This window comes from Elephas maximus, chromosome 11 (genome assembly GCF_024166365.1).
Source record: "Elephas maximus indicus isolate mEleMax1 chromosome 11, mEleMax1 primary haplotype, whole genome shotgun sequence".
Classification (NCBI taxonomy): Eukaryota; Metazoa; Chordata; class Mammalia; order Proboscidea; family Elephantidae; genus Elephas; species Elephas maximus.
This window is the reverse complement of record NC_064829.1, coordinates 71,175,672-71,193,707: the sequence shown is the minus strand read 5'-3', so window position 1 is coordinate 71,193,707 and position 18,036 is coordinate 71,175,672. Positions and strand designations below refer to the sequence as shown.

At 38.0% G+C, this 18,036-nt stretch overlaps 1 protein-coding gene across 1 annotated transcript in view; it reads right to left on the bottom strand.

The window, feature by feature from the left end:
• Nucleotides 1-18,036, bottom strand: part of PHLPP1 (PH domain and leucine rich repeat protein phosphatase 1) — a 214,760-nt gene that overhangs the window by 78,230 nt on the left and 118,494 nt on the right. Inside the window, exon 4 of the mRNA XM_049900477.1 lies at nucleotides 9,149-9,315. Coding sequence (XP_049756434.1) covers nucleotides 9,149-9,315 — 167 coding nt within the window. The remainder of the gene's footprint in view (nucleotides 1-9,148; nucleotides 9,316-18,036) is intronic.

Below are 18,036 nucleotides of genomic sequence, written 5' to 3'. Positions count from 1 at the left end.
AGTCAGATTTTGCCAAGGTTTTCCTGTTAATTATAGGTCCAAAGACATCACTGAGGAGGGATGGGTGTGCCCAACTTTAGAGAGGTCACTGTTAAGTATCAAATATCCTGCCAGCTCCAGTGTCATCTTTGTAACCCACCCATTGGAAATGACAACAGTGTATGATTCCTCCCATTCAAAGCTCTGTTATTATAATGGTGAGTGGCATCAAAACTACAGGTACTCCTGGGAAAAATAGCTTTTACAAGCCTTTGGTTTTCAAAAGTTACACGAGTGTTGTCAGAATTAGCTTCAGAGCTGAATGTGTTTGTTTGGCATGAAATAGAGGAAAGAGAAAGAGGAGCATTTATCAGTCTCCATTAGCACTCTCCCACTGGCAACCAAAGGATTATTCCAGAAGTCATCAGTAAGGATGTTAATCATGTTCCCAAGTCACCACTATCAACAACTACAAAATGAGCATCTGTTAGCCCTCTTACTTCATGCTAACCACTGTCCCCTAAAAGCTACTCAGAGTAAAAAAGTTGGTTACTACTCAGAATAGCAAATATCTACAGGTATTATGTTTAGCATTAAGCTCTTGCAGTTAAGTTAAAGCTTAGAAAGTACAGCAAACAACTCAACTAAAATTACAGAGGAATGGAATAGGGCAGGATACAAAAGCCTAACTGGAATCAAGCCAAGGCTTCTGAAGACTTCCCTTTTATTTAAGTGGGAAAGTGAAGTTAAAGAACATCTTAAACGATCCCAAGAAGGCAACAGGGCAAACTGCAATTTAATACAGCCTGGCTGATAAATAAATCTTTTGTTTCATTTTGAGTTCTCTCTTTAAAATGGGCAGTATGAGGAAGAAGAAAACAGGCTATTATTGCCAGAAATGAGGTTGGTAGCATTAGCCAGAGAGAGGACCAAAGGCTATACAATCTCAGAGCCCGAGCACCATGTAAAGGCTTTCCTTTGATCAACTATTCAGGGAATAAAAATGGGAGCCGTGTGAAATGGAAAGCTTCCCAAGAGGATCAAAATTCCATCTGAAAAGCAAAGCTGTGTAAGAAACAGACTTCCAGTGTTGGAAACAGTTAACTGAAAAAAGGACATTCCACACATTCTATGAAATTCCTTAAGCACTTGGCAAGCGTCACCAAATCCCAGTAGTGGAATTCCTTCCCAAGGTTATCTCTATCGCTGAGCAGCACTTGTGCTAAGTGTTGTTTCTTTAAAACAGCGGCCAGACCCTTTTGCCAGCAGTTAGCAGCTCTTGTCTGCTTGTATCACTTTTTATGGCAGAGCATCTTCCAAACAAGCTGAAATTCTTCTAAGTGCTGCAGCCTAAGTCTAGCAGATGAGCTGTAAAGATATTTTATCGTGACACTCCTGATCCAGCTATGCTAATGAATTCTCACAATTTCCATTAAAAGGAATTCACAGCAATTACCGATAAAAGCAAAAATTAAAATCTCCCTTTCAATAAAAACCTGGAAATGTGAACTTGTGGTAAGGGTAATTAATATTAATAACTTTGTACTTTTAGAATGCCAAGATCCCCAAAAGAACAGAGTAGGAAATAAGGTGATTTGTTTTCTACACCATGGAGATTAAAAATGTAGAAATTAAAGCTTTCTAAGAAAGGTGCTTGATAAATGCCAATCGTAATTATGAGTTTATTATTTCTCATTTCTCCATAACTTGCATTCTGTTACACCCACGTACTTACACACCCAACTCAACTTCATTCCTTGTCTCACAATGTTCTCCTATTTGAAAACCCCTCCCCATCTCTCTTATTCTTTTCAGCTAAAACAAATTTCACATCTAATCAAAGCTCAAGTCATTGATTTCCCCCAATCTTTTAATTCACTCTCTTCATAACCCACAGGTAACCTCTGCCTTATTTTGGGTTGCGAAATGCTAAATTCACTAAATGGCTCCATTGTTCAAAGCATTTGTGGGTACTCTCTTCGGAATGTTTTAAGATCACACTCTTGATTATCCTTGATGGTGGGGGAAAACCTACAATTCAAAAAATATTTATGAAAGGTCTGATAATCAACACACACACGTTTTTCTCTTTCTCTCTCTCTCTATGTATATGTGTGTGTGTGTGTGTGTGTGTGTGTAAGTACTGCATGGCGGGAGGAGAGGGGGATAAGAAAGCCATGTCTCTACCCTCAAAGACTTCATAAACAAATAGGGATTTCACAAGAAGTCAGAATTGGGAAATAACCAAAAGTTTCGGGAAATCAAAGTCTTTACAACTATGCTTTGAAGGATGGGTAAGATTCACACGGTTGGGCCTGAGTTTGGAGGGTGGTGAAGGTTAAAAGGGTAGCACAATCCCTACAAAGTTAAACGGCAAGATGTGAGGTATGTTTACTAGAGAATGGTGAATAGACCCATAGTTTGTTTTATTTTTTAAGAAAATCCAATATCATACTGTCCACTTTATATCTAGTATCTCCTTTTCCAACGTCCAGTCCTTTCTTAGGAATCTTTTTCTATGTAACATTTCCTCAATCATTTCTCTATGCATGCTTCTTCTCATCTTATCTTCAAACAAAGATAAATATAATGACAAATTACCAGTCTCACTTTCTTCTACTACAAAACACTACAAATACCTTTTGCAAAGCAGTGGGGTATACTTAGCATATAAGTGAATGAATAAAGACAATTTCCACTACCATGCACTGATGTGTTCATTTATCAAGGATGTATTTAATGGTCCACCTAACAGTGGAATTGATCTCTCAGGAGACCTGATTTCTTGAAAACAGTTAAGTAATGAAGGTGATAAACTGAAGTCAACTCTTTCCTTATGGTATCTATACTGTAAGCCACTCAGGCAAACATTAAATGTAATGTCAAGTTTTTAAAAGCTTAAGGTTTTACTATGCATTATATCTTTATAAAAACAAGCTCTTTTTAAACCATTGCATAAAATATTGTGAAACTATCAGAGGACAACAGTAATTTTTGTATACTTTGTCCAATATTCAACATAGAGAAGTAAGCAATTTAAGTGTGTTTTAATTATCAATTTCTCAAGTACTTACTAAAACATAACTAAAAAAAAAAACATAGGCTATCTTTAAAAGTGGCAGATAGAAATGACGAGTAAATTAAAATAATCTAAGATAAAGACATTTAAATTCAATTCAAGTAACAAATTTGTCACCATGTGGGAAAGGGTACCAAAAACACACATACATTATTGATACTATCCAGCTTTACTTTTGAGTTTGTTTTCCACATTGCTCTTTGTAAGCAATGCATTAGGTATCACCATAAAAGATCTCTCTGACCTATTGCCCCTAACAAACTACAGTGGTTCAATGCAATGTTACTTCCCAGGAAACTAATTGTAAATTAAAAACAGCCAAATTTATCAGTATAGTAAAATGTCTGAACAGCAATACAATTTAATGTAAATAAGTTCATACTGCTTTGGCTATCACATTAAAAACAATAAAACTAAGATTTGGGATAGAAATATATTTCTTGAATTTAAACCAGCAAAAAGTTGTTGTCTTTACTGACTCTACAAAAAAACTTATTGTATTCTATTTTATTAAAAATAATTCTCCATTGAAAATAATAACAATATTAATACTAATACCATCTAGGCTCTCTAGGTGAAGATATAGCTAATGTATGTGAAGCACTACCTACTACTAAGAGAAGTAAACAATACATTATAACTAAGGACACACATAATCAGGAAAGAAACCATTAGAACCTCCAGATATTACTCTGACATTGCCTCTCCTCTGTATTTTGAAAACTACCTCAAATAGTTCCAGTGCCAATAAAGGAAAAACAAACAGTTGTAGTTCCAAGAAAAACGGTTTCCCTCTGAAACTGCTGACCTGTGTGTGTACATCAGCATGCCATCTTTCCAGATTTAGAATGCTGGTGCAAATACCAATTTAAATGCTTTTTGAAGATGGCTAATTCATTTAAGGTGAAAATGTGCAGTGGAGAGAAAAATGACAAGGACATGAAGTTAAGAGTGAAAGTCTCAGAACTCCTGCATGTAATAAATGCATTGTTCTTAAGTTTCTCCCTGGATGTTTGCCCTAGCACTGTGATCTAAAAATTCATTCCTTGAGATTTAGATAAAAACAGCAAAGAATAAATTACTCTTTGGCTCTGCCTCTCTAACATGAGATTTATTAGCATAAATTCCATAAACACAAAAGTTAGCAATTAAAATATATGGCTTATCTCAAAATGACCACACTAACTGTATGAACATAAAAAAGGTACATTAATGCTTTCTAATGTGCGTGTATGACTTTCTGAATATACATTATGATTTTAAATTCCTAGCATTAGATATATGTATGCATGTGTATAGTGTGTGTATACAAACACATATACATATACACACACGTACACATATATATATAAACAATATTACTTTAAAGACTTAGCAGTTTTGGATCGTTGAAAACTCAGCAGTAAAATCTTTCTTAGAAAATGGGGGGGGGACTAAAACCTTACAGTAGCGTGTGGTGGAACAGAAACTGGTCTAAAGGCAACCTTTCCCACAGGGCAGCATACCCTCAGCCTCACCAGTTACTCAGCCCCCACATACCAACCCGGTCCCCTCAGCCAACCTTCCCCCATGCTTAAAGCAATAGAAAGAACAAAACAGAAACCTTTTACTGCGGTGTAAACTTTAGAATCTTCCACCTTAAGCAAATCAACTTTATGGTTTTATACTACACACTAAAGTACAAGGTGATAATATATAAACTGGCATGCTTTGTTTTGTGTTTTAAAAAGACATGTAAATGAAAGAAGCTGGTCACAAGAACATATATTCTATGATCCACTTATATCAAGTACAAGAACAGGTGAAGCTGACGGTGTTAGAAGTCAGGAGAGTGGCTGGGGTTAACAAGAGGAGGGGCACAGGTGGACTTCTAGGTTCTAGTAATATTTCTCAATACAGGTACCGGTTCCATCCCAGTGTTCACTTTGTGGCAACCCACCAAAGTGTATACTCCTATTTGTGCCTTTTTCTGTATTTTTGTTATACAAAAGGATTTCCAAAAGGTAATGTAAAGAGCAGTTAGACCCCAGATCATTTCCCCCATTCCAGCAGGAGATGGTTTATTCCCTGGGATAAACTGAACCAGAAAGTCCCCAGTTCAAAGACAAAACCATGTATAGCAGAAGACAAACGTGAGGCACTGTTCTGAAAACCGAAGGTTTGAGTAAAAATCCATACTGGAAACCTTGAGATGACTGCTCCCTTCCCTGCTCAGCTCCCTGAATCCTGACAGTCAGGCATGCACTACTCAGGCAGAAGACCAAAGGATTCCTCTCCAGTAAAGCTGACATACCCTAGGGGAAAAGTCCACAGATACTGTCTTTGGAGGTTCCCCAGTCAAACCAAAGGGCCCACACCTGATATCCCTGGCAGTGAAGCTGTACGGTTAGAAGCCTTGACCACAGACACACAGAGCATCCAGGCCCTATTCAGTGACTCGCTATTAAACAGGAACAGAGAGCAAAGGGTCACCAAATATTTAAGTTTCTAACGTAACAGTCAGAGAACTATACAAACGGGGGGGCGGGGGGGAATCAAGACAACGCAAGAAGGAGAGAAAATTGTGTGTGTGTTTGTATACAAATATATATAGTGCCTGGGTAGTATAAATGGTTAATGTAGTGGCTGCTAACAGGAAGGTTGGCAGTTCGAGTCCACCCAGAGGTGTCTCAGAAGAAAGGCCTAGCAATCTACTTCCAAAAAAATCAGCCATTGAAAATCTTATGGAGCACAGCTCTACATGGGGTCGCCATGAGTTGGATTTGACTTAACAGCAATTGGTTTGTTTTTTTTTGGTTATGTCTTCGGTTTTCTTTGCTTGTGGTGTCTATCTGGTTTTGATATCCTGGACATGTTGGCTTCATATGAGTTAGGAAGTCTTCCCTCTTGTATTTTTTAGAAGAGTTTAAACACGAATGGAATTAGTTCTTCTTTAATGTTTAGTAGTGATGCCATCTAGTCCTATACTTTTCTTTGTTGGTTTTTAATTACTGATTCAATCTTGTTACTTGTTACATAGATAGATCTATTGAGATCTTCCATTTCTTCCTGAATCAATTTAGATAGTTTGTGTGTTCCTAGGTAGGATATTATTTTGATAGAAATAAAGTTTAAAATTCTTTAAAATAAAAACAAAGCCAATAAAGGTACAAAACCATAGTGAAAAAAATACATAAGATGAATTGCAGTGGGAAAATGGCAGCAAGATGACCAGTTCTCCAAAGCTACTGCCAACAGCCCAAGTGGACATTAAGCAGTGTTTTTACTATGGCAATTGGGGGAGAGGAGGTGTGTGTGTTGGGGAATGAAGAAAGGGGAAGGAGAAGAGAGGATGAGTTCAAAAGACATTTACAGAGAGAGAATGAGTCTGGGGATCTCAGAGAGCCAACAGGCAATGCAGCCCTTGAGTCCTACTAAAGTGCTCCGTGTCAAAATATCCTTCACCTTGATATTTGATTTATTTATCCCACAAATACTAGCCCTTAGGGAGCATCATAGTCTCCCATGTAATAAGAAGCATTTTAGTTTTATTTTTGCTTAGGTTTTAATTTTTCCAAGTATTATGCAATACTCAAATGAAGAAACAGGGACGATCTCACGTAGTATCCACTACTAGCTTTTTGAAATGCTAATACTTTTTTTTGTTGCCATATTTGTCTCTAATTCTTTTTCTTTTTAAAGAAAACATTACAGATATACTTAAAACCCTCTCCAAACCATTTCCTAACCACATTCCCCTAACTCTCTCCCCAGAAGGTAGCCATTAAACTGCACTTAGCATCTCCATCTACCTCGTCCCTAAAATAAAGCACTGGTTTAGATTAATTCTAATGCCCCTTTCTGTTCTAGGACACCAGGACTCTGTAGTATAATGTTTTCTTGATGTCCTGCAACAGAAATGCAGAAATCTTAAAAAAAGAAAAAAAAAAAATTTAAATAAATTTCAAACTTCAAAAACATATTGTATCACGATGTAACCCTTGAGCAAAAAACAATCTAACCTTAGTGTAAACGCATCAGTAGAACTACTATCGATACTATCAAATTAAAAACAAAACCAAAAACCAAACCCGTTGCTGTCGAGTCGATTCCAACTCATAGTCACCCTACAAGGCAGAGTAGAACTGCCCCACAGAGTTTCCAAGGAGCACCTGGTGGATTCGAACTGCCGACCTTTTGGTTAGTAGCCATAGCTCTTAACCACTATACCACCAGGGTTTCCTATCAATACACAGAGCATATAAAAACTTAAGTTCAAGAATTTCACTGTGGTTTACTTTCATAGCATCTATCAGTTATCAGGACTGATAATAAATTGCTTAAGAACAATATTCCTATTGGAGTTTCTATTGCCTATGTAATTTATTCAGTGAAGCACCAAACCGTCCTACAGTAGTTACTATACTCTTCTCTAATACACAGTAAAAGTATATATTTTTTTAATTTCAATGCCAGTTTTACTTAAAAATATCCTTGATGGTACAGGAAAAGTTATTTTTATTATATCTTGAAGCTTGAGTACATATCTTTTTAATTTTCTGGGTAATAAAATAAGAAGTACACATAAAGCACTTCTGCATACTGAAGTATGATGGCTACTCAGAGAAAACAATTATACAATTATTTGAACTGTGAGGTGAGCTAGTCGGTATTTTCATGGAACACAATTTTTACTTAAAAGAATGACTGACACTATAGTTATTCACACTTGGGTATTTGGCAGACATTTTCTCAAAAATAAATGAAGTGAGAATGTCGGTTCAAGAAAAACAACTGACGGTATTTGTTGCCAATGATATCATTCAAGCTTTCAATTAAAAATTTTCAAAACTTGCATTTATAGTGAGCTTGACAACTTCCCAGTATTTAAAGACTTTTCTGATTAGATCAGTGGTGATATTAACAAATGTGATTTCTTGAAGTTGCATAATGAAATCTGTTAACTTTGGGAATATCTGAATTATACAAACAGCCAGTATTTTTCAAAGGACCAATACTTCATTTAGTAACATCATGTATGGGTAGAGATCCATTCGAAGCATAAGGCAGATCAATGGTTCTTAATGTAAAAGAATTCAAATACCACTGATAGGGTTTTAGAGTTCACATTGGAACTAACCTTTAAGAGATAAACATTTTTCAAATTTTGATATAGTATCAAAGAAGAATATCTACAATTATCTGAAAATGCAATTTCTAATTATATATTTCTTCTCTTTTCCAATTACATACCTGTACATACTTTATAGTAAGCATTTACTGGATTATTTTTTTCTGAACGTTGAGAACTATAAACACAAAATTGCAATGGTTAACTACCATAGTTTGATCTCTGATCATCTCATGATCATTTAAAAACAAATGAACAATTAATTATTTATTTAAAAGTTACATTCTCTAGTAACAAATGTATCAGAAGTTTAATTTACTAAAGAAACAAGATTGACCATTGCTCTTAAAAAAGAGATGAATCTTTATGGTAAATTTTTAAATATGTCTTAGGCACATGTAGGTAAAGTCCTTTCTCTTTAGTTATAAAGGAATAGATTCTATTTATTTAACATGTGACTCTTGAAACCTACATACTAATCACCCAGATGATGTTGATAGATTTAAATTTTGGTTCTTAAATTTATAAGGAAATGTCCTTTCATTGAAAAACTGACCTTTTGTATTTCAAAAGAAATCATTTAATCTGACCAAACCCCTGTAGTTCAGAAGTAACATACCAAGTCATTAACTGTTCACAGATGCATTTGTAGATAGGTTAAAAAAAAAAAAAAAATTTTTTTTTTTTTTTTAAGCAGTAGAAATAGTTAAAGAAAACTGTCCTTCTTATACAAATCTATCCAGTTAATGAATATCACGAATCATTAATTTCAAAGGGAGGAACCTTGAAAAAAATTTCAAAATGAGAATTGATAAATAACGTCCTCACTAATAAACAAAGTCCCTTTATCCTACCTTCTGAAAGTGAAAGGCTTTACACGGTAGCTTTTTTTTTTTTAAGTCAGAATATTCAAGAAACAACCAGAAGCTGATTTCCCTCTCCTTGTAATTACTGACCAATTTCTATTTCGGAATGCTCACCTTTGCAGTTCATTGAGCCCTCTGGCAGCTGGCAGGCTGGGGTTTTGCCTTAGGAAGTTTTGTTTTAAATTGAGATGAGTGAGGTCCTGGCTGTAGAAGAGGTTGGCAGGAAGATGCTCCAGGCTACAACACGAGAGGTCCACTGAGCTAATACGCTGTGATGCAACCTGGCGGGGGATAAAAATACAATTTAATTTTAATACCATCCACTTCTCCTAGAACAGCTTTCTACATAGTAAGATAACGCTATTTGAGAACACAGATACACAATGCCAGTAGCACTATTAATCCAAATATAAACCAAAAGAGTATCCACTTGGTACAAAACTGAGCCAAGGTTTTTCCTGCTTGAATAACAGCAGAAAGCTGTGGCTCTGCCTGGAGGGTGCTTACAGTAACCTAGTATAGGAGACAGGTTACAAAGAGCACAGATTATCCTATCAAGTTTACCAGTAATCTCCAACTGTACGGTTATATTCCTGAACACATCCCAGGTACAAGAATTCAGAGGTAAGAATACAGACCTTATAGTACATATAAGGAAGGGAGACAGACACATCTAAGCTGAATCTATGAAAGCCTTTGTATATAATGATGTAAAACAGCACAAATAAAGAAAAGCAGCACCAATGGCCTTGTATACCTCCTTAATACTGGCAGCATTTAATCAGATACCATTACCTGCCTGCTGTAAAAAACTTCTCAGGTTGTCTCTCCCACAAAATTTCAGTGAGATACTTATAAACTCATTCAGCTTTTCTTCACGTAAGTATTCTAAGTAAAATTTATTTTATGTCTAAATGTTTATCCAGATGTTTAATGCCCTTCTGAGTAAATGAGTCCTGCCACGGCCATGGTTCCAGGGCTACTGACCAACTGGAGTGCTAGAGACAGAAAATGTACTGAGTAATCTGTTTTTCTCAAATGCTCTCTCCAATATCGTGGGCTATATAGTGCCAGTTTATACACCTGGCTTCAGCCCCACTGACACCCGTCTTGGTACCTTCTGTCCTCACAAGGACACTCTAAGACTTGGGCTGATTCTCTCTCATGCTCTTTTATCTTTACCAAAACTCTATGACAGAAAACTCTGCTCCTTCTCTGCAATATACCTGATCCCCTTTCCTATTACACAACTCCAGGTTTCTTTTTCCTAGTTACAGAAGGCAGAGGACACAGTCCTTAGGAATACAGGAGTTCACCTCCCCGTTCCATCACTTATGAGCTGAGAGCACTTGAGGAGACCACTGATCTCTCCAAGCTCAGGTTTCCTCATAAAGATGGCACCTACCTCTAATGCCTGGCACAGAAAAAGAATACCAACATATGTTAACTGCTATTACAGTTATTATTACTATTACCATTTCTAAGTTGAATGATTCACATTTTACACTCATTGGAACTGAAATTCTCCTGAAGCTAAAAAGGTATTCCAAAGTAAATAGGCATAAAATATATTCTGCTAATAGCATATTTGAGGTTAGAAAGAAACTACTGTGCACATGAGAAAGCGAAGGGGATGCTGGGATGAAAGAGGCCTGACTGGGCTCGACGCAAACGATTTTAAAAAGCAAGTCTCAGTTTACATTTTAGCAATTTCATCTTTCCTTGAATTTTCACCCTGTAACAAGAAAAAAGAAAGTTCCAAACAGGGCCAACCCCCACAATGTAAACTAAATGATGTGAGATGAGCCAGACTCTTACTGGGCCCGAAAGGCAGGTGCAAAACACCATAGCCACATGGAATTCCCTGGCAGGAACCTGTTCACAGGAAGCGAAGGTGGAAGTCATGCTAAGCAGTGGAATCACTCATTCGAAAATATGTGTTGAGCATCCAATGTGCCAGACACTGCAGTAAATAAGATAGAGACAAGGGACAATCTCTGGCCCCAATGAGTACACATCTAGAGAAAAAAAAAAAAAAAGAGAAGCAGAAGCCAATTAAGATACTACATTACAGTTGTCACAACATAAGGACAAGGCACAGAACCATCTGAGGACAGAATTTCCAAGCCCAAACTTGAAACTCGAGTGGAAATCTGTGTTTTTTTTCCTGCCTGGGATCTTTCTCCACTTCTTATAACAACCCTCAAACACACGTGATCCTGATGGGAACTGCAAACGAAGCATCCTGACCCTCTGGCTACAGGGGCAGGCATACAATCCTGGTGGGAGCAACTTCAATATCCATTCTCTGAAACCCCAGACTGACCCAAGGGGCACCAGGATGGTACCCAGGCTGGGCAAAGCAGAGATCTCTGGGATTTAAATATTCTGAAACCAGAAGAGAGAGAACCTGTAGCTTAGAGAGTCAGTTAAAATGAATGAACTAGATCCACATACCTTTCAACCTGGAGAGAGAAAAAAGCAAGCTGCAAAATGTTACACAGAATATAAGACCATGTATGAAAAACATTTTTAACACAAATATATATAACAATTTCATATATATTCTGTATGAATAGTTATAAGTACAATAAGCCTACAAAAGCATACATTGGTCATATACCAAATTAATGAAAGTGATTTCCTCTAGATAGACAGGGAGGGAAATGGACCTAGAAAAGGAACTTAGGAGACTATGAGTTTGTCGGTAATGCTGATTTCCTTATATCAGGGACAAAAGAAGATATGAAGAAACTGTCAATATGTTAACAACTGGGGAAGACAGTCTGTAGAAATTGTTACATTACTCTGTGCTTTTCTGTGTGTGTGAATCTGTGTGTTTTAATATGAAAAAAAATTTGATCTCAAAATTTCAGTAAAAAAGAAAAATAAAAAAGATCAGAGCATCCCTCTGGCTTGCCTTTCACTCATTGTTCTACCAGGTGGTGCACCAGGGATGAGTCTTCTTCCTGTAAATGAAGGATTCCCTTAACTCTTTGTAGTGAGTTGAATGGTGGCCCCCAAAAGATATATTCACATCCTGACCCCTGGAATCTGTAAAAATTACCTCATATGGCAAAAGATATGATTAAGTTACAGATCTGAAGATGAGGATCTTATCCTGGATTCTCCTGGTAGGCCCCGAATACAATCTTATGTATCCATCTAGAAGAGAGGCAGAGAGGGTGTGTGAAGGAGAAGAGGAGGAGGTAACGTAACCATGGAGGCAGAGACTGGAGTGATGCTGCCACACGCCAAGGGATGCCTGGAGCCACCAGAAGCTAGGAGAAGCAAGGAATGTATTCACCCCTGGCTTCTCTGCTACAGCCTTCAAAGAGAGCACAGTTTTGCTGACACCTTGATTTCAGACTTCTGGCCTCCAAAGCCACACGAGATTACATGTCTGTTGTTTTAAGCCACCAAGGTTGTGGTACTTTGTCACAGTAGTCACAGGAAACTAATTTACTCTTCTTTATTTTTTCCACAGCACTTTTCATTTTCATTCATTCAACATGATTATTGAATACTTACTATGTGCCAGTTACTGTTCTAGGTAAGCACTTCGTATACACTTCAATAAACAAAATGAAGACCCCTGCCCTCTAAACTTACCTCAAAAATAAATTACATAGTATGTTAAAAAATTGGTAACTATTATGGTCAGGACCATTGAGAAGGTGGACGATATAATTTAATTAGGGTGGTGGGGGTGGGCCTCATTGAAAAGTGGCATTTAGACTTGAAGGAGCTGAAACGTTTATCTAAAGGAAGAACGTTCCAGGTGGAGGAAACAGCTGGTGCAAAGGCCCTAGGAAAGGAATGTGCCCGGCACATTGGAGGAACAGCCAGTAATGACTTCAGAAAGGTAAGGAGTGGGGTGGGGTTAGGTGGGGTGGGGTGCAGTAGGGTGGGATGGGTAGCAGATCCTATGGGCCTTTTAGGTCACTGTAAGGATTGTGGCTTTTACTGTGAGCAAAATGTTCTAAAAATCAGTTTTAGAAGAAATACACCCAGAATGCTTAGAAGCAGGGACGGCAAGACTTTGGCTCACTTACTTTGGACACATCATCAAGAAAGATCAATCACTAAAAAAAATTATGGTTGGTAAAATAAAAACAGAAGGTGTGCAAAATGAGAGACACCCTCATTGAGATGGACTGACACAATAACCACAATGATGGACTCAAACATAGCAACAATCATGAAGATGGTGTGAGACTGGGCAGTGCTTTGTCAGTTAGCCATAAAGTTGCTGTAAGTCAGAGCCAACTAGATGGTACTTAACAAGGAGTATGGCTTTTACTGTGAGCAAAATGGGAAGCAAAGAAAAGTTCTGAGAAGAGGCGTGAACTCATCACCTTCCAACATCGTATCATTTCCTTATTTATTATCTGCCTCTGTGTCTAGACTATAGGTTCCATATGCACAGGGATTTTTGTCTATTTTGTTCACTGATAGAACCCTATGCTTAACACTCAAAAAGAATTTGCTAAAGAACGGTCACTGAACTACTTTACAACCCTTTCTTTCTCTCCAGTTAGCTCTGACCTATGTAACGTATTCTTTCACATGGAGACTACTTTGAAGAAGACAAATTCCATTTCAGCTGAAGCGCCGTACTAAATACTCTCTTTAGGCAACTAAGAGGCAATTATTAAAACATCAAGTTGTATTTGATTCCTTTCTTCATTATGAACTACAAGCTGTTCCTGCTGGAAACAAGGGGGAGGAAGTCACATTAGCAAGGCTCCAACAAGCAAGAGCAGTCTTATGGGAGTCGTGGGAGAACCAGGAACATCTATAGTGAGAGGACTAATTAGACATGTCATAATGGCAGGGAGCTGCCAAGGTGACTACAAAAGCTAGTACTACTTGCCTCTCTGCCCAGTCCTGTGCCCCGGCAACAGAAAGAAAGATTTAAGTGCTTCCCACAGACCAATCTAGGCACATAAGGAACCCACCACAAAGAGAAGAAGAGCTCAAGTTAGAAGGCTCTGCTTGATTCCCAAAAAAAAAAATACCAGCTGGGCTATCCAAAGAGGCAGCGACCCACCTACACAGCAGTTATTAAAACTAAGATTCCTCCCAAAATAAGAAAGGGCTAAATAAACAAATAATAAAAATAAATCGGAAGCTACTTGGATATGCCTGAGAACAAGTAGGCCTTTATTATGCTAGCTCCCCCCCCAAGTATTAGTAACAATAATAGTAATAGTTAACGTTTAAGTAGTGCTTTCTTTGTGACAGACATTATTCCAAGTGTTGTAGATTAATGTTCATAACAACTCATCTCGTAGTTCCAAAGATGAGGGTTAAACTGAGGCACGGTGTGGTTATGTAACTTGTCCAAGGTCACATGGCTCAAGAAGTAGATCCAGAATTTGAATAAGGGACTATACTATTATATTAACATTATACTATCATGTCAGCGTCTGAAATGCAGTTTTGATCTTAACCAAAAGGGCACCTCTTTCAACCCGCATGACAAAACGACAACATAATCCCTCAGACCAGAGCAAGGAAAAGTAGATGAAGTCCGCAGGGTAAGTTTAAGCCTTAGAAATGAAGACAAGGCAGAGATGGACAGTGAGTCCTCTGTGAGTGGGGCAAGGGAGGCCATCTGCCGACCACATACAGGCTTCAGCGAAGGGGTGAATCCCTACATGGGCATTACTCCTTGACATCATGGGTCCTGCACCACTCTTATCTCACAAAGTATATCCAGCTGGGCCATGATGATGCCACCTGGTAAGTACCTAGCCCAAACTGAAAAGGTTACAGGAACGTGGAAATAAAGGAAAAGAAATAGGGACATACAGAAATGGTCTCAAATCTCTGTTATAGAAAGGGGCTTCTAAAGAACTCACAATTAGAATAGAAAGTCCTTTTGGCAAAAGCTACTGTACTTCTACTGTATCTCAAAACACGAAGACAGCGGAAGACACAAAGTTGAAGCCCAGGCTACTTGACATACAGAAGAAGGGTATAGGCTTAACAAGATGCAGGGGTAAGGAGGACAGCTCTACTACTTACTAGCTATGTGGCCTTGGATAAGTCACTTCACCTATTTGTCCTTCAGTTTCCTTATCTCTAAATGGGAATATTTAATACCTGCCTTGATCAACTAACTATCACCACCATCACCGCTTGGCATCAAGTTGATTTTGACACAGGTGACCCCATGTGTGTGAGAGTAAACTACCCCATAGGGTTTTCAATGGCTGATTGTTCAGAAGTAGACTGCCAGCCCTTTCTTCTAAGGCACCTCTCGGTGGACTCAAACCTCCAACCTTTCGGTTAGCAGCTGGGCATGTTAATTGTTTCCACCACCCAGGGACTTCACCAAGCAGCTAAGCTGCTGTAAGTAATCACACTTTTCTCATCCTAAAAAAACAGGAGAGGCTCTGTAGACCAAGTATCCTTAGAACAACATCCACAACTGCAAGCAATACAAACCTATAAAACAAAAAAGGCTGTAGTATAGTCCCCTGTCCAATTGAATACATGCAGAACACTACACTAGCGATGCAGCTCACAGACCATCAACGAATGAGGAGCCATTCCAAGCAACTGAATGGATTCAAGTTTTGGAAGATCAGCTCAGCATAACTGTGGCTTGGGGAATCAGTGCTAGACTATACTTTAAAAAAAAAAAATTAAGCCTGATAATTTCGAGTTAGTAAATTAAATGCTTTGTTTCTTTCCATGAACCTACGAGCTCTGAGAGATATATTACAATGAACATAAATACCAACCACTTGGGCAATTTCAGTTTTTCCAAATGAAACGTGTAAATGTACAGTAAAACCTGTGAAAGGTGGAACCCATGTAAGGCGGAAACCTGTCAGAGAAGGAAAACTCAAATATTTTCCACTAAAGCGAACAAAACAAAAAAAAAAGTAGTAAGACTGCACCCTGTCAAAGACAAAACTTGCGAGACCTGGAAAACCAAGGCAGTCCCGTCTAGTTCTGGTTTTCACAGCATATGAAAAAAGTTCATCTGGCCTTCAAAACATTTCTCCCAAAGAACACTGCAAGGTAAAAATAAAGATGATAACATGAACAACAAATTTTCAGATTACTTCCTAGGCTTTCACACATTTTCTAACATGCTACTCAGTGTGACACTTTCCCAAACTGTTTCCCTGCCTATCCTTAGGACACTTCAGCCAGATTATGTCTTTGTTCTGAGTCTGAATTACATTTCTGCACCAGTGTATCTGTCCTATCCCTAACCTACCTCTACCATGCTTTCAAAATCATCATTGTCTCTTGCAATAGGACTGTACTCTGCATCACTCACATTATTCTTGGTGGTTCACTTAGTAGGTGAACATCTTTCACAGGCAAGGAAAGGTTCAGAGCAACAGTCACATGATTTTTTTGTTCCCTCTATAATTTAGGAGCCCTGGTGACAGAGCGGTTAAGAACTTGGCTGCTAACCAAAAGGTCAGCAGTTCGAATCTACCACCTGCCCCTTGGAAACCCTATGGGGCAGTTCTGCTCTGCCCTATAAGGGTTGCTATGAATTGGAATCGACTCGACGGCAACAGGTTTGCTTTTTTTTTTTTTTCAATACTTCAGTGAAGTTGTATTTATCCTTGTTATGTGCATAGCGTGCTCAAAATTAAGCAAAGTGACTCTGAAAGGCTTGGTCAAAGCAGCTGAAAGGGCACAAATAATTGTGCTTGTGTAAAGTAAAAGAGCACTTGTAAACCAGCATTAGGAGTCATTAGCTGCTCTGGCCTTAGCCTTCAGGGACAGGGGAAATTATGCCCCTGGCTACAGGGCAAGTCTCCAGGGAGCTCACCAGACATCTGTAAACAATTCTCAACCTCAGCTGACCTAGTTTTAATTCCCAACCCTAAAAACTACTTTGGGTCGGAATGAGATGGGAGAATATGCATTTAGAATATAGTCTATTAATCTTTATCAGTTAAGCATTCTAACAACTTATTTGAAATTCATCTTTATCAATACGGTTTTACAGCACTTTATATCATGAACAAAAATTTCCGATTTCAATAATTAATTCCCAGTGCTCCGCAACATGCTATTGTTTCTTTTTTTTAAAAGCTAATTATAAAAAATACCTTAAATTGGCACCAGATCTTTTCACGATGACATCTCATTTCTTGATCCTGTAATAGTTACCATTTCATAAAAGCTGTTTAATTAATGAAAGATGCAGAAAATCTCCCTAAAAATTAATTATGATATATATACTAAAAACGTCCTAACACAAGCATAAGGAGCCCTGGTGATGCAATGGTTAAGTGCCTGGCTGCTAACTGAAAGGTCAGTGGTTTAAACCCACCAAGAACTCCTTGGGAGGAAAGACCTGGTGATTTGCTCCCATAAACATTATAACCCAGGAAACTTTATGAGGCTGTTCTACTCTGTCATGTAGGATCACTGTGAGTCGAAATCAGCTCACAATGGCACACAACAACAACAGGAACATATCAAGCTGCTGATTTTGTACTCAGTAAACTCTACGTGAAATTCCAGAACCTTAACATTTCTTTGTCTTAAAAGATTAAATAATATGAAAAAAAAATACAATATATTAATTTACACCCGATTGTGAAGTTGAGGTCAGTGGAGACAAGTGACAGGAACATCTGGGGAGATGATCATTAACAGGCAAAAATGGGAGAAGGGATTCTCTGAGGAAAGAGCATTCAGGAGGATTATGGGCTGTAAGGTATCAAAATATAACCATTTAAGAGACCTAAGAATAAGAGCATGAAGAGAACTGCAGGGTGGAGAAAAAAAGAACCTGGCTCACTGTTAGACCACCAAGCTAAAACAATATAGAAAATTTAGAAAAAGAGATCCTACTACCAATGGGGAGGAAAATGGGATGGGATGCGGATGAGGAATCAGCACCATCATGGCTATTGTGCTAACTCTACTGAACCATTCAATAGGCATTTATTATTTGTCTTTTATGAACAAGGTGCCGTACTTAGTACTGGAGAGATGCAGTCCATCTTTAA